Below are 26558 nucleotides of genomic sequence, written 5' to 3' on the forward strand. Positions count from 1 at the left end.
TCTCAAACCTAAGGAGGGGGTGTGGTGACTGATTTGTAGTTGGATGGGCAAAAATGTGGGTGGCCTGGGTACCCTACTTGTGGCTGATGTCTAAAGTAAGGGCAGACTTGTGGGAATGAGTGCTTTAACTTTGATGTTGGACACTAACTCTGGGTAGTTAGTGTCAGAACTGAATTGAATTGTTGGACACCCAGTTGGTATAGGATGATTAGAGAACTAACAGATTATTGGTGCCTAGTGTCAGAAAACACTCTAGACCTGTCATCAAAATCTGTTCCAAATACTCATGTTAATGCTGACCTGTAATGAGATTTTATATATTTCAACTTTAAACAATGTCTTTTTCATACAGACATAACAGGTACTGCATCTATTTATATCTATTTATATGCAAATGTTTTTAATTAAACATATTCATCACCATTTGGAAAGCATTTATGGAATTCTATTAGATTCCTCTTGATATTTGCCTTTTAGCAATAGTACAAAGTGATGACAGCACCACATATGATTCCTCTCACAACAGCTCAACTCTGCCTTTGTTTCCCACATTTGTGGTAGGAAAGTGGCCACAGACAATATGTAAACGAAAGAGCATGCTGTATTCCAATAAAAGTTATTTATGGAACTGAAATTCAAACTTCTTATAGCATTTATGTGTCATAAAAATACTTCCCTTTAAATAACCTTCCATTTAAAAAATGTAAAAACCATTCTTAGCTTGCACCTGTATAAAAATAGATGGTGGTCAGGATTTGATCCATGGGCCATAGTTTGCCAAGTGGCCAAGTGCCAGAATATTCATGAAACCCTGAATTATTTTCTAAATAATATATTTTCACTAGCCTTATGATTGTCTTGGAATCAAACAGTTAAATAGTAATAAATATAGTTGCTGATATTTAAGGATTATGTAATAATAGTAAAAACATTTTAAGTCAGAAAAAGAAAGTCAATAGTCTTTTGTATCCTTTGTCTTACCAATGTATGATTTGGTAATGTTTCTAATCATTTGAAAAAATACTGCCTTAGTTATGCAGAACTTCCAAATATTGACATATTTCATTACACAACATCAAGTTATATTATTAAAATCACTCATCAGAAAAAAAAAGTCTTTAACCTCTGGGAAGCTGTTGAGCTCATGCTTTAGTTACATGTTTTCCAATTCCAATTTTCTCTTGATAGCTTGAATTTTATCACTGGCAACAAATATCATCAGTAGTTGCCATTGACATGACAGGTTCGCTTCATTCATTTCTAGGAAAATGTCTGCCAGATTATCTAAGCATGAATAAACCTGGTCTGTTGTCAGGTGTTCACAACTCAATCTCAGGGCTTTTCTTCAAGACAACCATCATACTTTAATATACAGCAGAAATGAGTTATGTATATTTCCTATTTCATCAGACAATATTAAAAGACTCACATGGTTAAGCTTTAATCACATTAATAGTTTTTATTGTTCCACCAAGGATGTTCTTAGGTGAAACTTGCAATTTTTGTTTTTTTTTACTACAAATGTGTGATAGAAGAATACAATGACTGGTAGTGTGGTTTGGTGCCATTGGCTTGATTTGTGCTGAGTTGCTGGCAGAATTATCCACCATTGCATTTGTGCCAGCTGTACAGATATCAACAAGGGAAAAGGCAAATAATATCCTAATATTATTATGAAAATAGCTTTGACCTTGACCTTAAAGATTCCCTAAAAGAGTGTCCAACATTCTAAGGGTTTAGGGAGCACAGTTTGGAAATCTGCTAACCTAAGACAAAGTTTTAGGTATCTCTACCAACAGTTAATGTTTAGGCAAAGAAGAATTAAAGAGGTAGACTGAGAAGTGGCCAGAAAGGCAGGAACTGAACAATGAGAATGTGGTATCATGGAGGCAGGGAGAAGAGGAACAATCAGGAACTGATGGAAAAACAGAAACTATACCACAAAAATCAGTAGCTATGTATATATGGATCTCACTCAAATGCAGTGGGAATTTATTGATTATCTTACACTGATGGAATATAAAATATGAATCCATTTGATCTTGTTTCTAGGGGATAATGACACTAAAACCATAGAGAAGGAAATGCAATCCTAGCACCCCATATTGTTATGCAGCGAGGAATATCTACACACTCATAAAATAAAGCTGTTTATGGATTCTTAAATTTTAGAACCAATCTATGAACAAAGCATAAAGAAGACGTTATGGTTACATAATAGATATAATGATCACTCTTGATAATGTAAATGAAAGGAAAAAATATTGTCCATAATATGTCATACTCTCAAACACTGCCAGTGTTAGTGTAAATTAGTACAAAAGTTTGGAAAATGGCTGGGCAATATCTAGAATGCTTTAAGATATATGTACTCTATGATTCAGAAATTCAAAATGATATAGTACTTACAGTATGATTTCATTTATATATAGTTTAAAAAACTAGGCAAATCTATGGAACACATTATTAGGTGATAAACCATAAAGAGAAGTAAGAAAATGATTTTCTCCTTTAGGGGAGGGGGAAAAGTGTTGTTTATAGGAAGGGACACATGGGGGGGTTCTAATCCTTTTTTCTTAAAAGATTTATTTATTTGAGAGAGACAGAGAAGTCATGCACGCAAGTGGGGAGAGGGGCAGAGGCTGAAAGAAAGAATCTCAAGCAGATAACCCTTGGAGCGCAGAACCCCACATGGGCTTTCTCCCAAGACCCCAAGATCAAAAACTGAGCTGAAATCAAGAGATAGATGCCAAACCAACTGAGTCACTCAGGTGCACCTGGGGGTTCTAATTCTTAACTGGGGTAGCCATTACATGGTTGTCCACTTTACCCATTAACTTGTATATTTGTGGATTTTTACCTTTGGGGGGCACTTTTCTGTGTATGCTTTATTTCACAATAAAAATGGTTAAGATGTTAATACAAAGAAAACAAAAACTAGAATCTAGAACAAAGGGTTGGGTCATATATTCTTACTCTACAGAGCAAGGATACAAGAGATTCTATCTAAACTTGATAGAATAGTCCTGGGTCCTGGGATCGAGTCCTACTTAAGGCTCCCGCCTGCTTCTCCCTCTGCCTGCTGTTACCCCTGCTTGTGTGTGCTCTCTCTGACAAATAAACAAACAAAATATTAAAAAAATAAAATTGATAGAATACTCAAGTAAACAGTCAAGTATATTATTTAAAGTAAACAACAGAAAAAACCCACAAACATCAAAAATAGTAAGGGAATGGAGGATGGGCTCATGTAAGTGTGCTAAATCTTCATGTTTTATAGTGGCAGGTCAAAAGTTCAAAGAACTGACTTTAGGGATTAGGACTCAGTAAGGTATAACTTTTTTCCCACCAAACAAACAATGTTGTACCATCTGGATTTACCATATACACAGATTAACTGGATTATTAAAAGCAAATTGCCACAAGCTACTTTTTAGTATTGCTGAACAAGTTTAAGGAAAATGAAAAGCAGTATAGTATAGTGGTTAAGAATATGAAATACAGAGAATACAGAGAACTACAGAGCAAGATTGGTTGGGTTTAAATTTTTGTTCTAGCACTTTCTAACTGTATGATCCTGGACAAGCCATTTACGTACTTTGTCTCCATTTTGTCATCTGAAAATGGAGGAAATAATCATCTCTATTTTATATCGATGTTTTGAGGACTGAGTTAACATATGCAAAGCACTTAGAATAGTGTTTAGTATGTGTGTATTCTTAATTATTAGCTACCATTCAGTACTTAATTTTGATAAATGAAGCTGGAGGAAAAGAAAGATGAAGACTGAAAATCATCCAATAGATTTATTAATATGTAGGTCATAGGTCATTGGGTTTTTTTTTTTAAGATTTTATCTATTTTTTTGACAGAGAGAGATCACAGGTAGGCAGAGAGAGGGGGTAAACAGACTCCCTGCTGAGAAGAGAGCCCAATGCGGGGCTTGATCCCAGGACCCCAGGATCATGACTTGAGCTGAAGTCAGAGGCCTAACCCACTGAGCCACCCAGGCACCTGGGTACTTTTAATGATATGGTTGAATATGGAGCCAGAAGCTAGACTGAAAACAAACAAAAGAAACAGATACATACTTAAGTATTTATAGGAAAACTTTGTGATTCTAGGATTTACTTTAAAATATTTCAGGAAAAAAACTAATATGTGTGTGTGTGTGTGTGTGTGTGTGTGTTTGGAAGTTGTAGTAGGCAGAAAATAAAGGTTCCCCTAAATATGTTCTAATCTTTTGAACTAGTGAATGTGTTACCTTAAAAGGCAAAAGGGATTTTGTAGATGTGATTATATTAAGGATCTTGAGATGGAGAGATTATCCTGGATTACAGGAGACAGATGGTTCTAATCTAATGGTATTCTGAAGATGGAGGTATAAGAGAGAGGCAAAGGGAGATCTGACCATAGAGGAAGTCAGAGAAATGTGATGTGGAAGGACCTAACCCACCAACATTGCCCTTGAAGATGCAGGAAGGGACCTCTGGCCAAGGTATGTGGGCAGACTCTAGAAGCTCAAACAAACAAGAAAATGGAGTCCCTTCCTAGAGGCTACATAAAGGAATTTAGCCCTGACAATACCTTGATTTTAGCCCAATCAAGGACTTAGTTAGGACTTCTAACCTACAGAACTATAAAATAATAAATTTGTGTTGTTTAAAGTCACTAAATTTGTATGAATTTGTTATGGCAGCAATAGAAAACTAACACAGGGGTGTATATAAACAAAACAAAAATGATAAAATGTGGTTAATTTTTAAAGTTGGATAATAGGTAAATGAGAGTTCATTACAATATTCTTTCTACTTGTGTTTATATTTGAAAACTAAATGAGAAAATAAAAGAATATATTTTCTCTTCAATGATGAACTTAAAGAAATTAATGCATTAAATATCAAATACGAGTTACTGTTCTTTAATGAATAATGTCACTGTTAAGTGAATTAGATTCTGGTCTTCATTGATCTACATATTCTTTATCTATAGGTAAGGTTTTTTTTTTTTGTTTTTTTGTTTTTTTAAAGATTTCATTTATTTATTTGACAGCCAGAAATCACAAGTAGGCAGAGAGAGAGGAGGGGAAGCAGGCTCCCTGCTGAGCAGAGGCAACCACCCCTCCCCACCCCACCGCCATGTGGGGCTTGATCCCAGGACCCTGGGGTCATGACCTGAGCTGAAGGCAGAGGCTTAACCCACTGAGCCACCTAGGCACCCCAAGATTTTTTTTTTTTAATTTGTCAGAGAGAGAGAGAGAGAGAGAGAGCGCATGCACGAATGCACAAAGAGGAGGAATGGCAGGCAGAGGGGGAAGGTGGCTCCTCACTGAGCGAGGAGCGTGATGTGGGGCTCGGTCCCAGGAATCTGGGATCATAACCTGAGCCAGAGGCAGATGCCCAATGGACTGAGCCACCCAGGCACCCTTAATTTAGCGCTTAAAAAAAAAGTGAAATGGAACAGAATAGATCACATATGAATGTGTTCATTTAGTAAGGATAAGTAGAGCTTTGTAAAACCTCTGGTTCAATTGTACAGATCAACTCATGAGGTATGAAAACCATTGCACAATGCATTCTGCCTCTCTAAGTACCTAAGTAGACCAGTTCACCAGTGTGTCCCTAGGGCCCAGCCTAGTTTTCAGTGAACCTTTATTCAATTGATTAAAATAAGTCAGAAGTATTAAGAAGCTGAGAAGAACTTTTTCTTAGTTTCTACACAAAGCTTTTCTTCTTTCTTTTTCTTTCTTTCTTTCTTTTCTTTCTAAAAAGATTTTATTTATTTGAGAGAGTGGGAGAGAGAAAACATGTCACAGGGGAGGGTCAGAGGGAGAAGCACTGCCCCCACCCCCAGCAAGAGGCCCAAATGCAGGACTCCATCCTTGGACTTCAGGATCATGACCTGAGCCAAAGGTAGACACTTAACTGAGCCACCCAGGTGCCCTGAAAGCTTATTTTTTCTGATGTCAACCACTGAAGTGCATCTGAATTTGAATTTAAAGATCTCATCTTTGTTGTGTGCTAGTGTTAGAAGATTTCTTCTCCATTAGCACCCATGGTTCTTGGTCACGCCACTTCAAAGAATAAAAAGGTAGACCAGACGAAGAATTGTGGGCAGCAAAGCAGGGTTTATTGAATGATAATAAAGTTTATTGAATGATGGAATACAAAGCTCCCTAAGTGGGAGGGGACCCTAGAGGTTTGCCATCAGAGTTCCTCCCTTTCTTTTTTTTTCTTTTCTCTTTTGTTTTCTTTTCTCTTTGCTTTTTTCTTTTCTTTTGCCCTTAGAGCTTCTAAATGTAAGGGGTTTTTAAGGGCGTGTTGGAGGCTGTTTTAATCTAATTAGCCTGTGCCTATCATCTAATCAGTTTTTGTCATCTATCTATCACATGAAGAAGGGTAGAGTGATCCTTCCGGGTGGTGTAAAATCTTTTTAAGGGTAGTTCCCAACATGGGTACCTGGGTGGCTCAGTTGGTTAAGCAACTGACGTTGGCTCAGGTCATGATCCTGGAGTCCCAGAATCAAATCCTGCATCAGGTTCCCTGCTCAATGGGTAGTCTGCTTTTCCCTTGAACTTCCCCCCTCTCATGTTCTGTCTCAAATAAACAAATATGATCTTAAAAAAAAAAAAAAGAAAAATGTGGTTCCCTCTTATGGTGGAGGGGCCCTTTTGTCCCTGCCTGCCTTTCTTCCACCTACCCTTTATCACTAGTATTTATAAGGCTATACTAATATTAAATATAACTGTATAGTAGGAAGAATTCAGACAGATTACTAACCTTAATGTTTGAAAGTTGTTCTTTGCAAAGTGGGGAAGAAAAATTTATGCTTCCTTCAGTTTATAGTTTATTTTTAGAATATTTTTTAAAAGATTAATATTACTTCCTATTACTTATATCATTACAAGTTATTGTAAAAGAAAGAAGACTAAATAGTGTGACAATAAAGACAGAGTTTAGAATATCAACCTTAGCCATTATTGGCTGAGAGTTCTTAAACAAGACACTTCTTTTTAGAGTTTCTACTTCTGTTACACTAGTCTATTAAAACCTACCTAAAAAGTAGAGAGCAACCCGCTTAGGAACAGCAATCTGGTTGAAAGGTAGCCTAGATTTGTTTTGAACCTATGTTTGCATAGCAAGCGCAGTGTTTTTACCTACCTGTATGATACAGTTAAGTAAAAATAGAGCAAAAATTAAACAATTTCTAAAGGTAATTTTCACTGTAACTTGATATTTATTTATTTTGATTGATATTTGTTTACTGAAAAGAAGGTACAATGCCTTTCAAACACACATTAGTATTGACCCTGCTTTGAAGGCTAAACATAATTGGAAGTATGCAGTACCTATGGGTGGCTCAGTTGCTTAAGCGGCTGTCTTTGGCACCGGTCAAGATCCCAGGGTCCTGGAACAGAGACCTGAGCCCTGCATCAGGATCCCTGCTTCAGAGGGAGACTACTTCTCCTCTCCCTCTGTCTCTCCCTCCACCCCTCCACTCCCCCGCACCGCACTCAGCTTGTTCTTTCTCTCAAAAAATGAAAGAAGTCAAGCAGAGAGAGTCAATTATCATATGGTTTCACTTATTTGTGGAGCATAAAAAATAACATGGAGGACATGAGGAGATGGAGAGGAGAAGGGAGTTGAGGGAAATTGGAAGGGGAGATGAACCATGAGAGACTATGGACTCTGAAAAACAATATGAGGGTTTTGAAGGTGTGGGGGGGTGGGAGGGTGGCGGAGCGTGGTGGTGGGTATTATGGAGGGCACGTATTGCATGGAGCACTGTGTGTGCTGCATAAACAATGAATTCTGTTACATTGAAAAGAAATTAAATAAATAAAATAATAATAATACAAAAATAAAATATTTTTTAAATCAATCTTTTAAAAAGTGGCTACTTTATAAGTAGTTCAAAAAAAATCTCTGAGTTCAGTTTTATCTTCTCCTTGGACTGCGAGATTTTGAAATGATTTATATCTAATACATTCTTTGAACCTTCTCTAGCATACAGTACAGCTATTTGTACATTGGGTTTTTACCAGCTTGAACCTAAATTGCACTGGTAATAATAACAAAGATCTTGATGTTCTCATGGGACTTTAATTTCCTAAGACAGCAGGGAGAGGAGGAGAAGGAGTGGGTTCAATCATCTGACAATATATAAGCATACTCTAAACAGGAAAAACAAGATTCATCCTTTAAAGGCTCATTTGAACAGGATCACCAAGTTTGTGTATGGATAGTTTCTTTAGGTGTTTTACAACTTCTGAGGGTCCAGAGAACCATTATCCCTTCTTTGAAAAGACAGCCTTATACCAGTTTCCCATTACCAATAAATAAATAAATAAATAAATAAATAAATAAGCCAGGCTTCTCAGTGGTTCAGTAAAATTAAGGTCATTTACCCTGGTTAAGTCTGTGAATTTAAAAGCAGTAAAAATAGGTAGTCTCACTGAGTCAAGGTTTTTGGTAAGCATTTTGCAGTTGGTATCTCATGTAACCTTTACAGTTTTATCAAATAGATCTAAATGAAGGCAGAGAGGCCAATTAAGAGGGTGTGAAAATATTACACAAGCATGGTGGCATCCTGGAGTAGGATGGTGGCAGTGGAGAAAGCAGGACTTGACACTGAGGAGGTACTGGTCTTGGTGAGTGGCTAAAACACTGCCTGGCAGATGCTTGAGAAATATTTGTAAAGGAATGAATTACAGAGAGTGAAGGTGAGGTGAAAGGATGACTCCTGGGTTATAGGGATTAGAATATGGTGCCATTCACTAAAATAGGGAAAAGGAAGAAAACTTGGTTAAAGGAGGTACCTCTCTCACATTCCTATTAACTAGCTCTCCCAACCTAATTGTTTTGAGGGTAGTGTTTTGAACCAAATAATTTGTTCCTCCAGGATAGATGGGGACCCTATTCAAGGGAAATAATCCATAGGAAGATGGGTAAGGATTTGGCTACAAAAAATAAATTGAGCCAATCCATCTTTCTTCCCTGTTTTGAACTAAGAAGCAGAGGCCAAATGACTTAACATAATGGAGTTTCAGCCAAGGCAAACTAGGTCAAAGTCCCATTGAAAACTGGACAGGAGCACCTGGCTGGCTGTCGGTGGGGTGTGTGACTCTTCATCTCAGGATTGTAGGTTTGAGTCTCACAACGGGTGTAGAGACTGTTTAAAAATAAAAGCTTAAAAAAATCTAATGGAAACTTAAACTGCATAATTTTTAGACTAGAGTTAATAAATATTGACTTACAGAGGTGCAGCCCAAGAGTCAGGGAAACCAGCAAGAGATAATGCAATATCTCAAGGACTGGAAGTTATTACTAGGCTGGAAGGGACAAAGGGAAGAACTGGAGAGATTAACTGAAAGGAGGGTTCTGCAATTAATCCTGGGTGAACATGGAATTCATGAGCTTGGGGAATATGGACTTCGATCTCACTATCTTCCGTCCTCTGTCTCTTGCGGATACTTCATGCTTGAATCCACTGAGATACCAAGAACTATGAGGGAATCCATTGGTGCAATCTGGACAGGTCAGCTCTGGCTGGCACAAGGGCAGGAAAAGGGCGGAGAGGCAAATAGAAGATAGGTGAAGTTGTTTCCAAGAGGTAGTTATGTGGAAATAGGAGTTATTAATATGTATTTAAAAGAGGGACAACAAATTGCCCTTCACTGACATTAGTGGTACTGCATTACAGTGATGATCCCCAAATACCAACTATTAAATTCTTTTTATTTTTTTTAAAGATTTCTTGTATTAGAGAGAGAGAGCGAGCGCATGCATGCATGCACACCCAGGCAGGCAGAGTAGCAGAGGGAGAGGGAGAAGTAGGCAACCTGCTGAGCAGGGAGCCTGACTGGATTCCGGGTTGGATCCCAGAACCCTGAGCTAAAGGCAGACACTTAACCAACTGAGCCATCCAGATGCCCCCCAACTGTTGAATTCTTTAGAGTAAATGGGTAAATGGGTCCTCTGTGTTTCTTCAATAAAGCACCTTTGTAATACTTCACTTCAAAACAAAACAAAATAGTAAGCAACAAACAAAACCACCAACCATGGTTAGGTAGCCCATATGAATCGAACTTTGGAAATCCATTCCATAACCTCTTCTTCAACAGAGTCAGCCTTGGGCGCCTGGGTAGCTCGGATGGTTAAGCGTCTGCCTCCGGTTCAGGTCATGATCCTGGAGTCCTGGGATGGAGTCCTACATCGGGCTCCCTGATCAGGTAGGGGGGCCTGCTTCTTCCTCTGCCTCTCTCTCTCTCCCTCTGTCCCTCATGAATAAATAATATCTTTTTTTAAAAATCAGTCTTTAATTCACCTGTATTTAAATAGATGGTAAAGAGATGCCTGGCTGTCTCATTTGGTTAAGCAGGTGCCTTCAGCTCAGGTCAGGATCCCAGGGTCCTGAGATAGAGTCCCAAGTCGGGAATCCTTGCTCAGCAGGCAGCCTGCTGAGCTTCTGTAAACAAAAACCAACATTACCTGGCAGGACTCCAAAAGGCTGATTGTAACAAGAAGAGCAGCTAGTTGATAAGTTAACAAAACAAAGCTTTACCAATAAGGAGGCTAGTAAAGATGGCGCTTCCTTGGGAATGTAGGTAAGTACAATACTTTTTAAAATGGTAATGTGTTCCGAAATTTCCTTAGGGTCAGATGAATTGGAAACCAGTGATATGGAGAACAAGAAAGGTCTTATTTACAAGTAAGTGTATGACTAGCTTACTAACCTTAGGGAATTAAAAAATTATGTCTAGTACAGCTTCTGAGTAAACAGAAACATTAATCTCAAGTTTAATGTGACTGAAGCGAGATCCCTGGGAGAAGAGTCCTGTATAAGCTCTCTGCCTAGTTTGGCAGCCCTAAATGAGGCCAGGAAGGATCCACTGCCAAGTACATAAAAATGGTGAACACATTTATTTTCTGAGGGGTGTCCCTTGATGAAAAAAATTTTCACTGGGTCAAACCCATTTTAAGCGACCTTGCATAAGAACATAAACATTTAGTAACTTATAAATCCACGCCCATGAAATCAATATTATCACTCACTGAATTTCAGAGCCAAATAGAAAGCCCCTACTGGAGTTAAAACATATTTGTACCTTTTAAACATATCCATTCCAGGAAAAAATATTAGGAAACATGGTTAATTTGTAAACAGGGGTTATCTCTACAAATTAAAGGAAGATTTAACAACAAGTCGGCGAAATATTAACCATTTGTTTTGCTCAAAAGCACTTGATAAAAATTATTTCGGTTCGAGGGTAGAAATGAAGGAGCGAAATACACTAAACCAATTGCCTGGGCAAAGGTTTCATAAACAGTTACCTACAAATTACACAATTTCCATTCTGGATGTGGCTCAGGACTACAAATGAGCGAGGTGCCCCAAAATCTCAGGTGGAAACTTTTTCACCGGGCGAAGCAACTGACACAGAGGACAGAACGGCCCCGTCCGGGACCCCGGCTGGTTAACGAAGCGGCCCAAGGTTGTCGGCAGAGACTATCCCTTCTGGAGTCAATTTCGCGTCCTGGCCTGGGGCAAAGCGACCGCTCCCGCCCGCCCCGCCCCTCGCTCGCACCCGGAGGGCACAGCGCCACTGCGCTGCGAGTCACAGAGGCCCCGTGAGCGACCCGCCCTGCTCGCCGCAGTCCGGCTGCGGTAGCCCGCGAGCCGCGGAATCGTCCAGTTCTTCCTCTCTCCCCCTCGGCTGGCCGCTGGGGCGGGGCCGGCCCTTAAGCCGGGCGGCACCCGGACGGGCTAGTCAGTCAACCACCCCGGGCGGCGGCCAGGCGAGGGCAAGAGCGGGTGAGTAGCCACGTCACGCAGCTTCGCGAGGCCCCGCCCCCGCTGTCTTCTGGGACCGCCCCTTCCACGCCCCCGCCTCCGCCCCCGCGAGCAGTTACCGGCTCTGGGGGCACGCGCCTCCTTGACTCCGCTAGAGGTCCTCCAGCCCTTACTTGTAGCGCCTCGGCGGCTGCCCGCGCCAGGTGAGGGCTCGCGGCTCCCGGCTGCGGCTTCCCTCTGCGGCGCCCGGCGCTTGTTGGCTGGCTCTGGGCGTGCGCCTGTGAGGCGGGCTGGGCCGGCGGGCGGTTAGCGCTCCGTTCCACGCGGGGAGGGGCGGCACGCCGGGCGCTGCACGGCGTCGGCCGACGCGGGCGGCGGTGGCGGCGGCGGCGGCGGCGGCGGCCGGGCTTTCGGGTTTTCTATCCCAGGCCGGAGCCAGTCGGTTCCCCGGCGGAGAGACGGGCAGTCGGGCTCCCTGGCCCCGGGCCCCCCCCGGCGGGGGCGGCTGGGGCAAGGGGACGATGTCTACTCGCGCCGCGCTGCCTGCCGCTCACTCTCGGGAGGAGCCACCCGCGGTGGCTGCTGAGGAGTCGCTGTTGGTAACGGCGAGTCGGCAGGCCGAGCGGCTGTCCCCGCCCGAACGGGAGGGCAAGGAGGCGGCGAGTGAAGAGAGGGCCGCGACAGCCATCATCGCGGGTGCGCGAGGAGAGCCGTCGCCGGCGCTGGTGCTAGGGCACAGCGTGCCCCAGGCGGCCGTGCCCGTGAGACCCCTGGCGCTGCACCTGGCGCACAAGGCGCGCGGGCCCGGGGGTCCCTTTGGCGGGGAACCCCTGTCACCCCTGCCGAGGGACCCGCGGGCCGAGGACGCCCCAGTGGATGAGGCGGCGACTGGTCCCGAGGAAAAGCTGCCGCCGCCGCCGCCGCCTAAGGAGAACCCCTGGACCAAAAAGCCTCTCCAGCACCTGTCCCCTGCTGGGATGGGACCGACACCGTCCCCACTGGAAACCCTCGAGGCAGGTCTGTGGTTCTTGCGGTGGGCAGTGGGAGGGTGTGTGCAGGGGTGATTCGTTTGGCTGTAGAGGCTGTCGTGGGACTGGGGGAGGGGCAGGCTTCCTTTCCCTGACAGTCGGAGGTATTTTGTTCCAAGGTGTCATTCACTCTGCCTATTTACATAAATGGACATCTGGGAAGGGAGCGGCAGGAAGAGGTGGGACCTCGGGTTCTCCTTGGCTGGTGGGGGCACTGCGGGAGTAACCTAGCTGAGCCGCTCGGCTGGCGCGGCCTCCATTGAGATTGACCCCTCCCCCCCACGTGGTAGTGAGTTGGGAAAGCTAACTTTAGGTAGGTAGTGCTGTTCGTCCTATAGAAAGTTTTTGTGGATTTGTAAGAAAAAACGCGGGGGGGGCGGTGAAGCAAGTCGGAGAAGGGGATTTATTCATAAGTGGAAGCGCGATTGTAATTTTCTTTGTTTTGAAGTAATTGACAAACTGAAAATCTGTTTTGTAAACAAATAGTCGTATTAAAAATGCAACTGTACCGTAGTTGCTAATAAAATGCTTGGAATTAGGATTGTGGTGGAAAATAATTAAACAAGAAAGTTGACAGGAGAGTGAACTGCACATTAGGTAAGTGATAGTCTTAACATTAGGTTAGCGATCCTCTTTAGAGGAGGTTAGATTATGCCACAGCATTTGAAAGCTGACCTATACAGTATGACCCTGGGTGCTTTATTTTGGTTGCAGTTTTTGGTTTTGTTTTAAGTTTAAATGGAAATACTAAATAACAAGAAGTAGTATCTCCTAGTCTTATTTTCTAAATTAAGCTTTAGTAAGTTAATTGAACTTTTTTATAGAAATTACAGCTGCTTCCTTGCATATCTTCACTTTCTCTTAAAAATTAAAGGTTACTAGTAAAATGGGGAAAATATGAGCATGTTTACAGGGTTGTGAGGATCAAGTGATTTAAAGGATGTGGTATAACTGTAAGGTGATTGGTATAAATACATTATATTGGCTGTCGTATATTAACAGTTCTTTAAAGGAACTCCCAATAGAGTGAAACAAGTGTTAATTGATTTCTTTAGTTTTTACATGGTAATACTCATTATTTTTGATAAATTTTGACACTTGCAGAAAAAATTGCTTAGAAATTTGCTCTAAATTTAATATTACCATCATTCTCTTCTAGCTACAAAGATTTGTTTACTACTGTCACTAACTGAAGGATGAATTTATCTCCATAAATTTAGCAAAGAAAAGAAAAGCCCTTAATGAAACTTAATGGGCTGTCCAACCTCCCTACTTGTAGATTTACACACAATTATAATTTATATTCCGTGAACTACTGAAAAAATGAACTGTCTTTTGATTGTAAAGTTGACAGGTTTTCAAACTTTCAAGGTAAGACTCAGGAATCTTAATTGGAAATGTCCTTTTGAAAAGTATTTAACAGTTCAGTTAACCTCAGGTGCCTTCCCTGGGGATCTTAATCTTTGTTGGAGGTTAAGAACGAGGTAAAACTTGAGCTATGTTGTGGTTCATGCGAGTTTGGATTTTGTTGATGTCTCTCTGTACACAGTTCTTGTTATTCCTGGAACCTATTCTGTGCTTAGACAAATACTGTTCATTACTACTTGGAATAGTGTAGTAACTTCTAAACTCTCCATAGTATTGACTGTTCTACCACAACTTCTATCTGTAGTTTGGTAATTTGGAGATAATGGTGTAGAAATGCAGTGTTCTTAGAGACTTAGGTTCTAGTGCAGATATTGTTACTAACTAGCTAGTTGACTTCTGGCAATTTTTCTGGGCCTTGTAAATGAATGAAATGGGTATATTCATCTCTTCAAGTCAATACCAGAGTGCCATCTATAACCTGGGGTGTCCTGGCTTCCTGTTTTCCTAAGCAAATTTGCAACTTTAAGAACAGTGAAATAGCAGAGGACCTTTAAAGTTCATAGTAGGTGCAAACCAGTGATAATCTATTAGTGGGAGGTGTGGAGGGGGCTGTGCAATTTATCCTACAAACCAGGATACTGTAGAGAGGCAAAGAGAATGATATTAATTATGCTGGAATAAGAGACTTAAACCATGCTTGTCCTGGCCTTATCTGGATCTTCTGTCACTCTCTTAATAAGGTACAGAAATTACATCCACAAAATTTTGCCAGAGAGTTTATTATCAGAGATGGAAACATTATAGAAAATGAAGGGGATTTTTTTGGGACAGATAATCATGAATTTTCTCTGTTAGAACGTGCTGTTCTAATTGAACGGCAGGTGAATCATTCTTGCTTCTTCAGCCCTTGTGAGACACTTCATACCACTTTTAGGATGGTTTTGGTCTGTGTATCACTGTTTTTCTTAATCTAGATAAGGCCTTCATTTCAACCAAAGTCTGTCTCTTCCAAGAGACCTGGGATAGTGTCACAGCATTTTTGAGTTCAGTCAGGAGACCAGAAAGGATTGTCCCCCAGTCTGTCCTAACATTGTTTAAAATACATTTTTTATGGAGAGCTGTATTAAAATCAGAGTATAGGATTTGCTAATTTCTTATTTGTATCTGTGGCTGTTTTCTGCATATCAAATATCAGCTTTCTAATATAATTTTGGTTCTTTTAGTCAATGAAAACGTGGTATATAAAAATACTGATTTTTTCCATCTTTTTTATCCTTAGTCTAATCTAACCTCATCAGTTCTCCTTTTTCTTAATGTCTGTTTCCCAGAAACCTCAATTAAGCTTATTATTACCCTAAAACATTTTAAGTAAATTATATAAATGATATATAAATACATTCTCCTTGTAAAAACAGAAATTTTGACGTCTCCTTCAAGAAAAGAGATAATCATGCTACTTGTTTACTGACTATCCTTTCAGATGTTTCTTACTATAGTGTTTTGCATATGTGTTTAGAACATAATATCACCTTCCATTTTTCATTTAAAGTTGATTGACCCTTTTTATTTTTTCTCCTTATAATAAGTGAGTGTGGGGGCATCTGGCTGGCACAGTCGGTAGATCTTGGGGTAGTGAGTTCAAGCCCCACCATTGAGCATGGAGCCTACTTAAAAAATTACATACTTCTTGTATATATGTCTGACTTTCTCTAGGATAGATGATGAGCATTGGAATTGTTAGGTCACACGGTGTAGGTTAGTTGACAAGGTGCTCTCTAAAGTGACTGTACAAATTGATACTCCCACCTTTAGAGTACAAGAATTAAGTAATTTTTTAAGTTTTTTTTTTTTAAAGCACTCACTGTAGCAAAGTGGCATTTTACTACATTTCTCCTTTAAATACAAAATTATGTGAACTGTTGGTAATTATCAGTGCATTTTCTTAATTAAAACTTTGCTAAAGATTGTGGCCATAAAAATTAAACTGAGTAGAATTGACCTTGTGACAGTTGCATTCCCTCCCCCGCCAAGCCTACTTAAATGTCCCACACATTGGTATATTGTTTGTTAACAAGAGAAGAGAGTTTTTAATTTGGAAGGGAACTATAAGGTGTCTGGTCTTATCCTACCTTTCTAGCTTTTTGTTTATGTTCCCTTCTGTGTACCCTGTGTTTTGGATAAATGTGTTAGGTGTTCCTGACAGTTAAGGTTTTGCTCATCATCCTTCCTTTTGTTTTAGTTCTACTTATCCTTGAAAAACAAGTACAAATGCTGACTCTTGTGTAGTTTTCTTGGCCTCTCTGAGCTGCTCTCCCTTAATAGTTTATAGCTCTCTTAATAGAAACTATCCCTAAGTGCCTTGTACTGGGATTACATATTCACATGTTTTATCTCTTTGTTTTATTTTATAATGTTCTCTGAGGCAAAGTCTCTCTTCTTGATGTTTGTGTATTGCTCACAACAATGAATTTCATTTAAATGGTGCTCAATTTGTGGACTTTATTAATTGGAAAGAAATCTGACTTTTTAAAATTATGATTAAATGCAATCATGCTGCAATAGACATCTTTCTTGGGGGGTTAACCACAGAGTCATTCTTTAAAGAAGAGATTGTACTAGTGACTCTAAAATTTTAACATGTTTAGGAGTCCACTATGGGTGTTCAAATGCAGATCTGATTCTGTAGGACTTGATATTCTGTATAATTAGTTAAGTTCCCACATGATGTCAGTGATGCTGATTCATATATCACAGTTTGAATAACAAGGGATTTCAATCCTAATGATGCACAATAAATCACTGTTGACAATTAAAAATGTTGCATCTACCTCACTAGGTAATAGTGTGACACTTTTTGTTTTCTGTGTCCAAGCCCTTAAAATGGATTGTTTTTCTTATCAATTTAGAATTACAGATTATAGTTTATAGATTCGCAGGGTTAAAGAATAACAGTTTAAGGTACTGGAATATTACTCAAAAAGTTCTAGTAGTATAGTGTTTTACCAGTGATACTTAGAAAAACAGAGATAAGAAGATTACACACTGTTCATGTGTATTTATATATATATTTGAAGCCACTAGCGGCCTTTTCTTATGTTTTACCTGCTTGAGAAAAAAATTTATTTTAATTTTTTTAATTTTCTAGACTGGCTTGCTTTTTTAGTCTTAGGTTTTCTCTAAAAACATGCAGAGCAGGGACGCCTGGGTGGCTCAGTTGGTTAAGCAGCTGCCTTCGGCTCAGGTCATGATCCCAGCGTCCTGGGATCGAGTCCCACATCGGGCTCCTTGCAGGGAGCCTGCTTCTCCCTCTAACTTTGCCTTCCACTCTGTCTGCCTGTGCTCGCTCTCACTCGCTCTCTCTCTGACAAATAAATAAATAAAATCTTTAAAAAAAAAAAAAAAAACATGCAGAGCAATTTCATTCATTTTAGTTAAAATTACCTTTTCTAGGCTTGTTTTACCTGTTCTCTCTATGTGTATATAAATTATTTTAAAAATGCTGAAGTCAAAATGTCTTCCTAAATGTGCAAAGAAATAAATATTCCTTTCCAACTTATTTCTTCATTTTTTCCTAGAGATAATACTCAGTGTCTGAGTAGAGTATGGAACTGTATTTTTGTTTTTGTTTTAAAGATTTTATTTATTTGACAGAGAGATCACAAGTAGGCAGAGAGGCAGACAGAGGGAGACGGGGAAGTAGCCTCCCTGCTGAAGAGACGAACCCCCCCCCCCCGCCATGTGGGGCTTGATCCCAGGATCCTGAGATCATGACCTGAGCTGAAGGCAGAGACTTAACCCACTGAGCCACCCAGGTGCTCCCACACCTACCCCCCAGTGTACTGGTCTTTTAATCAACAGATTATTAATTTTTTGTCATGTTCAGTTATCTTTAAAAATTTTGTTAATAACTTAATTGTGCCATTTAGTAATGAAGTTAAAAAGTTTATTTTTATGTGCTCAGAATAATTTTTATCTTTATTTTATGACCTTAATTTTGTGATTATTGATGTCTAATTGATTTGTAATAAAGCTAAATAAAACTTGCTTTTGTGCCCCTCTCCCTTATTATTTTCCATTACATGAAATATTTTGTATAAGGCTTTATTTTGTAACTACCAGACACCTACCTTGTTGGACTTAGCAGGGACATGTTCTCCACTTTGTTGTTCTCCAATGTTCTATATTATATAACTTGAATAAAACATACATAGTATATATAGAACATACTACAGTCAAATTCTAGATAATGTTCAGGCAAATACTGTTCTTTATTAAATTAGATTTTTTCTTTTTTTTTTCAAGATTTAATAATTTATCTTTATTTTTTTAATTTAATTTTCCTTTTCAGTGTTCCAAGATTCATTATTTATTCACCACACCCAGTTTCCTGTACCCATTTTTTTGTCCTGTTTACCCATATCTTTTAATCTAATTTTTCTTAATGAAATGTTTTATCCTTATGCATATTTATGCATGTATACACATCCATATGTATATGTATACTTAAAAAAGAATAAAAGAAATACCTGTGTACTCGTTATTCTGCTTTAGGAATATAATTACTATAATAGTCAAGATTCTTTTATGTCCATCCCTGATGACATCTTAATCCTTCGTCTCTCTTCCTTTGATAAGTTCTCTATGTCTTTTTAAAATCTGCTTCTGAGTTTTAACTCAAGGATTACTTTATTCTATGAATTGGTCATTGCCATGATTTTATGGGTTTATGTTTTGCTGGATTATTAGTTTTTCTGTAAATACAGATCCCAAGTTTATTCTGCTTTTCAATATTTAGATCATGTTTAGGTCGGTGATACACCATTTGGTCATCTTGCTACGTAACGAACCAACCAAAAGACAATGTAAAGTTTCATTTAGAGAGTCAGTCTCTGTGTCTTTACCTATCTATTTTTATTGTTAACTTACTCAAAATGGGACAAGTGGGAATACCATGACAGGTACAAACTTCTATTTTTTTTTTTTTAATGACTTCATCTATATAAAACCTATTGTGGTTGTCAAACTTGTTTTCAAGGACAAATAGTTTGAAGTCTTTTGATTCATTTTCTGGATAGTCCTTGATGACATCAGTGTATGAATTATGTAGCGAAATGTATCCCTTTGGGAAGTGAGTTTCTAACTTTACTATATTAAAACATGTTACTATTTCTAATTTTTCGTGTTGTATTCTGTCAGAGAAAGAATTGGTCTGTCAGTTTAGTTTAAGTTAACTGATACTTCTCGGTATTGATTTGAGTACTGAAGACCAGTTTGAATCTATGTTGGAACTATAGTTGTTCTCTTACTAGGAATTTGAGTTTCAGAACTTTGGCTTCTGTTAGAAATGGTGAGGATATGGCTTACTAAAATTGATACAATAGCTATTTTGTTAAATATATTGAATTAAGTGATTGTAAAACCAATTCTAAAAAAAAAAAAACCCTAATTTTATTTTTTTTTGTTTTGTTTTTTAGAGCTCAGTTCCCCCAAAATTATAAAAGCAGGAAAACTCAAGACAAAGAAATCCAACAAGGTGTGTTTTTAGCTATATTCTTCTTAGCTGTGTTGATTTTGAAAATTGGTGTGTTAGAAACTGTTAGATTATTGTGTACTTTTCTTCTAGTTGTATCATTGATGTTAGGTTAAAGCTAATATACTAGAGAACTGTAGCCTTTGTCCAAATCCTGCTTGTATTAATTTATTCTATTATCTTATGTAAATCAATTTAGTGTCATTAAATAGTTCCAGAAGGGGGATCATAAGACCCATGCATTATTATTTTAGTGTTCTGTTGTTTGCAGAGATTTTTGAGTTAATTTGGCAAATACCTACATATAATTGTATGTAGGTGATTTTTTAAATTGCTTTCACTTTTAGAAAATATTTTTTCTATTTAAGATTTCTAATTTGCAGATATAACACTTATTTATTACTTCTTAGGCTAGTGATTTCAGCGATATGGCGAATTGGCCAACACCAAGTGAATTAGTGAACACTGGAGTGAGTATTATTTTAAGGCTTTTTCTTAATGAAGAGAAAATTGTCTCATTTTAACATGCAAAATTTATTTTATTTCAGATTTAGAGAATTATATTAATAAAGAAGTGCTGAAAACTTAAGAGCTATCCTTTTTATAGTCTAATCCACTTTTCAGAACCAATTTTATTCATCACGTTGTCTTCATCTCATTGTATTCTCAAGAAGTAATCTTACATTTGGAAGGGGTGGTTAACCTGCTGTTATCTTCATATAATGCCTACAGTTAAAGAGATTAAAACCTTTTTTTTTTTTTAAAGATTTACTTACTTGAGAGAGAGAGAGAACCCCATGCACAGGAGTGGGAGAGGAAGAGAATCTCAAGCAGACTCTGCTGAGCTCAGAACCTAGGCAGGGGTCCATCCCAGGACCCTGAGATCATGGTCTGAGCTGAAATCAGGAGTCTGCTACTCAACAGGCTTAGCCACCCAGTTGCTCCAAAAGAGATTAATTTTTAATATGAGTCTAATTTAAAGCCCATTTTATTTCAGAATTTGTTACATTTTTGATACATAATCTTTTCAGTATGTTTTGAAGTGCTAATTATATACACACACATGTATGCATTTATGAATAGCATATCAAATCAAGTGTTCAGTGAATGGATTTTTAATTTATTTTTAAAGATTTTATTTATTTATTTGAGAGAGGCAGGGAGGCACAAGTGGGATGGGGCAGAAGGCAAAGGGAGAAGCATACTCCTCACTGAGAACTTACTTGACATGGGGCACAATCCCAGGACCCCAAGATCATGACCTGAGCTGAAGGCAGATTTTTTAAAGATTTTATTTATTTATCAGAGAGGGAGGGAGAGAGAGAGAGAGAGAGAGAGTGCAACAAGCAGGGGGAGTGGCAGGCAGAGGGAGAAGCAGGCTTGCTGCTGAGCAAGGAGCCAGAGTCCTTGATCCCAGGACTCTGAGGTCATGACTCATGCTGAAGACAGATACTTAATCGATTGAGCCACCCAGGTGCTTCTCCAACCCCTGATTTTTAATTTAAACTATGAAAGAAACAAAGATATGCTTCTGAGTTACTCTATCAATGTTCATGGAAATTGTTTCATTCAGAAAAACTTTTTGCAGTGCCAGAGTGTCATCAGCCAAGGAAATAAGAAGCCACAAAATAGAAAAGAAAGAGAAGACAAGGTTGAAAAGAGAATTAGCAGTGAGAGCAAAGAAAGCCGGGAAACAAAATTAGATGGTCCTGGTGAAAATGCCAGTGAGGATGAGATTCAGTCAAGTAATCAACGAAAGAGAGGTTAGTTCATCTATAACCTCATTTTTCCAGCAGTTTTATTGATATAATTGATATATAACATTGTGTAGCTTAAAGTATACAACACAGTGGTTATATTGTGAAGTGATTCCCACAATTTTAGTTAATATCTATTTTCCCTGAGTCACAATTTTCTTATGATGAGAACTTTTAAGATCTAGTTTCTTAGCAGCTTTCAGATACATAGTACAGTATTGATAACTGTAGTCACCATGCTGTAATATTACATCTCCAGAACTTAAGACTTGTCTTATAACTGGAAGTTTGTACCTTTTGACCACTTTCACTCATTTCCTCACACCAGCAACCACCAGTCTGTTCTCAGTTACTGTGAATTCAACCATTTTAGATTCTACATGTAATAAAGATCATACTGTATTTATCTTTCTGGCTTATTTCACTTACCATAATGCCTGCAAGGTCCATTCATGTTATTGCAAATGGGAGGATTTCCTTCTTTCTCATGACCTTCTTTCCTTCTTTCTCAATAGTATTGCATTGTATATTTATACATCATATTTTCTTTATCCATTCATTTGCCAATTGACACTTCGGTTGTTTTCAAGTCTTGGTAAGATGGTCCTGGTGAAAATGTCACTGAGGATGAGGCTCAGTCAAGTAATTAATGAAAGAGGTTAATTTAACTATATCTTCATTTTGATTTTAATTTTTTGAAGAAAGTCGTAGTAATGAATTGTATTTAATTAGTTGATTCCTAGTAGTCACCAATGAGTATTTTAGATTTCTTCAGGATTCTAGCTGCAGTGGTAGCTGATTTGGTTTTGTAACATTCTTGAACTATTAGGTTTTTCTTTATTTCTTTTGACCTATACTCTATGTAGTATATAATGAAGTTATAGAGCTTGGCATGGATAAATTCTTTTTTAAAAAAATATATTCTTGAATTTAATATAGTCTTGAAAAGTACGGTAATTATTTTTGAAATCTGCAGTGGAACTGCTCCCTGTTTTTCTGGGAGTACCTTTTTTTTTTTTTTCTTTTTAAAGATTTTATTTATTTATTTGACAGAGAGCACAGCAGGGGGAACAGCAGGCAGAGGGAGAGGGAAAAACAGGTTCTGCTGAGCAGGGAGCCCAGTGCAGGGCTCCATCCCAGGATGCTGGGATCATGACCTGAGCCGAAGGTAGACACTTAATGACTGAGCCACCCAGGTGCCCTGGGGAGTTCTGAGAAAATATTTTCTAAGAGAAAAATTTGGGCCAACTTTTTTTTTTTTTTCCATAGCATTTCTCCATTAAATTGCCCATTGAAGAAAAAATAGTCTTTGTATCCTTTTCCATATATTTTATACAACTTATGTGTCTCTAGGGACAAATTATGATTTAACTGCTTTGTAAAAGCATATACTCATTCAGTGTTCTGATCCTAGGTTAAAGTGTTTTCAGGGACCCTTAGGCAGAAAAGTTCTTTTAAACTGTTGGAAGGTTGGTAGCTGAGACAAGGTGAACATTGGGAGAAGTTCAAGAGATGCTGTGGGAGAAGTAAGCAAGTTCATGTTGTGCAGGGCTTCGGTAGTGTGGAATTAGCATTTTGAGTGCCACGGGAAGCCATTAAAGCATTTTCATTCATGGAAGTGATGTGACATGGGCAGGAACATTTTATAATGAGATGTAATTTCCAGCCAACTTCTTTAATAATGGAACTAATAGTGTAACTGTATATTGAGCACTTACATGATTTTTTAAAAATATCTAATTCTTAGCTTTAGGGCAAGCATATTAGGCTCACTTGATATAATGAGCCAAGGCTAATTGCTCAAAAGTGGTTTGCAACAGGACAACCATGTGGTTGTTAGTCAAAAATTTCCCCATTCCTTAAACATATTTATCACTTAGCTTTTTCATGCTGCTTAGATACATTAAGTCTTTTTTGACTGTCTAGAATTTATACAGATGATAGGTATGTCATTCTGCTTTAAAATTTGTCTTCTGTGTTAGTTGCTGTAATTAAAAGTGATCAGACAACACTAAAATCCAGGTTTTTATACATAAACTCATACAAGAGTTATGAATTGACTCTCCTTGGAGCACTCTTTTTAAACAAAAACAAAAACAAAAAAAGCCTTTAAGGAAATCTCACTGATAGAATTTATAGTATGAAATTTAAAGAGTTTTTTGATTCTTTCATATTTTCTTCCTTGTCTGTGAGTAGTTTGCAGGATTTATAGGAAATCAGTATTGTAGTTGCATACTGGTAATTCCCTTTCCCTTAATTACCGTGGTAGTTTTTCCTTTGCACATGAGTCTTGCTGTTTTAATAAAAAATATATACTGAATAGAATACTAAATATTTTGAAACTTTACCTTTGGATTCCACAAATTAAGTAATCTTCAGAATTTCACCATAGTATAACAATTACACTATCATTTAGTCAGCAAGAGAAGTTAAATTGCTTGTATCTCATCTCAAGAAAGCGTGTAGTAGCTATAAAGAGATTTATCAAATGCATTTAGATAAATTTTATACCCTAATTTTGAGAAACCTATTTCATTATTAGTAATGCTGGGTAAACGACTATTTTGGACAGTAACCTGAAACTAAAAGTGTTTTGAATCCTCAGCCAAACTTTCAGTGTGTACTTTATAATGTCTTATCAGATACCCCATTGTAAAGCGAGAGTCAGTTATTAGGAGCAGTGTATTACATGTACTGCTTATTCATCAGAATTAAACAAAAGAGTGGACATTTTTCTTGAAAGTAAAGAAAACCAATGGTATTCCATCAGCTGGCTCTTCACATGAATTTTAGAAATATTTGCACAGGTAAGTTTATCAAGCAGCTCTGTGAAAAGAAAATTAGTTCTCTACAAGAAACTTTAAGGATAAACTAAGTCTCACATTTGATTAAAATCTAGCATCCTCTCAAAATTGCAAAGCTTTAATGAAAATTATACAGTGTCATAAATGATTTTATTTGGTTTTCTTCAAGCCAATAAGCACAAGTGGGTACCACTCCACTTAGATGATGTAAGACCAGACAGTCAAGAAAGACCAGGATCCCGGAACAGTTCAAGATGTCAACCTGAAGCAAATAAATCATCACATAATAATAGGAGAAATGATACCCGAAGTAAGTTACATTCTAAGAGAAAAATGACACTAAAGAACTTAGTGTTAATGTTCATAATTTTAGTAATTATGTTTAGAATAAACTATTTGAGAGTAAGTTGCAGATGTCATGCCCCTTTTAACACTAAATACCTTCAGAGTATGTATCATAAGAACAGTAATGTGGTATGACTGTCTACAGGCAGATTTTCCCCATAATGTCCTTTTCAATTTTTTTTCTCCTTTCCAGGATTTAATCTGAGATCATGCATTGCTTTTTAATCGTCTCTTTTGTTTGGTCCCCATTAATCTAGAGCAGTTCTGCTTTTGCCTTTGATGACTTTTTTTTTAACCTGAAGACTTTGGGTCAGTTAGGTGGCAGATATCTCACTTTGGGTTTTCTGGTGTTTCCATGATTAGATTAGATTAGATTAGATTTGGGTTATGAATCTTTGGTAGGAATACTGCAGAAGTTAAATGGTTTTCTTCTCAGTGCATGGAAACAGACATGATGTTGGTTTATCTTATTATTGTTGATATTAATTAACTTTGAACACTTGGTTAAGGTGATGTGCTCCAGGTTTCTTTTCTTTTCCTTTATTTTTATTATTTTTTTTTAAGGATTTTATTTATTTATTGATAGACAATATCAGAGGGAGAGGGAGAAGCAGACTCACCAGGGAGTGAGCAGGAAGTCCTGATGTGGGGCTCGGCTGGATCCCAGGACCCTGGGATCATGACCTGAGCCCAAGGTAGGCCCTCAACTGACTGAGCCACCCAGGCACCCCAGGTTTCTTTATTATGGAAATACTTTTTTCTCCTTCATAATTAATATGTAAATTTTAGAAATAACCAGTTTTTCATTAGACTTTTCACATGAGCTTTAGTTTGCATTGATGATTCTTGCCTGATTCAGTTATTACCATAATCATTGCAAATGCTGATTTTTCTTACTATATTATTACTTCTATATATATTAGTTGTATTCCATTATAAGGAATGACTTCTGTTATTATTCGTGTGGGTTTAGGGCTAAATTTTTTGGGGGATTATAATCCATTACTGTAATTTTTTAGTTTGATGCTTAGATTGTCCCAGATTCAGGTTCCTCTTACGGGTGATTTCTGGCTCTTTTTTTAAAAAGTCAACTTTACTGAGCTATGAATTATACATGTATAAAATACATTCACATATAATGTTGTTACTTAAAGGTCATTTCCCAGATATATTATTTCAACATGATTTCCCACATTTCAGAAAGCATAGAGCAGTAGGAGGTATGAGACAATTAGAGGAGCATTTGGTTTTATAGGTCTCTGCTGAAATCTATTTTTTTTTTTTTTAAGATTTTATTTATTTATTTGACAGAGATCACAAGTAGACAGAGAGGCCGGCAGAGAGAGAGAGAGATAGGGAAGCAGGCTCCCTGCTGAGCAGAGAGCCCGATGCGGGCCTCAATCCCAGGACCCTGAGATCATGACCTGAGCCGAAGGCAGCGGCTTAACCCACTGAGCCACCCAGGTGCCCTCTCTGCTGAAATCTTAAGGCTGATAATTTTTTTTTCTAGTCTGATAATTTCCAAAGCATAAATGTTGTCTTGTGAGTGGAGAAGGCTTAAGAAAATTTTACAAACTTTATACTACCAGTTAAAACTTTCTACTTATATTATGAAAAACCTTAAACACACAAAGTTGAAAGAATTATACAGTGAATACCTGTCTAACCAGGTCCTAGATTTAGTAATTTTCCTATATTTTACTCACCTTTCTATTGAATTATTTGAAAGTTAACTTGTAGGTTATCATGACACTTCAGCACTGATGTCCTAAAAAAAAATGCAACATCTAGGAATCGACAGTAATTGTCTAATATCATCTGGAATCTAGTTATATTTACTGAGCTGTCCTCAAAATATGACTCTAAAATTATAAAACTTGTCTACAAAAAGACATTTTTGCCTTTGTATTGTTTATTCTCAAATATATCACTT

At 38.1% G+C, this 26558-nt stretch overlaps 1 protein-coding gene across 9 annotated transcripts in view; it reads left to right on the top strand.

Moving 5' to 3' along the window:
- Window positions 1-11675: 11675 nt before the first annotated feature.
- Window positions 11676-26558, top strand: part of LARP1B (La ribonucleoprotein 1B) — a 131731-nt gene continuing 116848 nt past the window's right edge. For 4 of the 9 annotated variants that reach the window (XM_004747928.3, XM_004747929.3, XM_045066424.1 and 1 more), the window contains exons 1-5: window positions 12008-12810; window positions 19664-19722; window positions 20130-20189; window positions 21308-21482; window positions 24450-24590. In XM_004747928.3, coding sequence (XP_004747985.1) covers window positions 12315-12810; window positions 19664-19722; window positions 20130-20189; window positions 21308-21482; window positions 24450-24590 — 931 coding nt within the window. In that variant the 5' untranslated portion in view covers window positions 12008-12314. The other 5 variants (XR_001178677.2, XM_013053905.2, XM_013053906.2 and 2 more) reach the window with 3 other exon arrangements.

Source organism: Mustela putorius, unplaced genomic scaffold (assembly GCF_011764305.1).
Source record: "Mustela putorius furo isolate JIRA1106 unplaced genomic scaffold, ASM1176430v1.1 tig00003866_pilon_pilon_pilon, whole genome shotgun sequence".
NCBI lineage: Eukaryota > Metazoa > Chordata > Mammalia > Carnivora > Mustelidae > Mustela > Mustela putorius.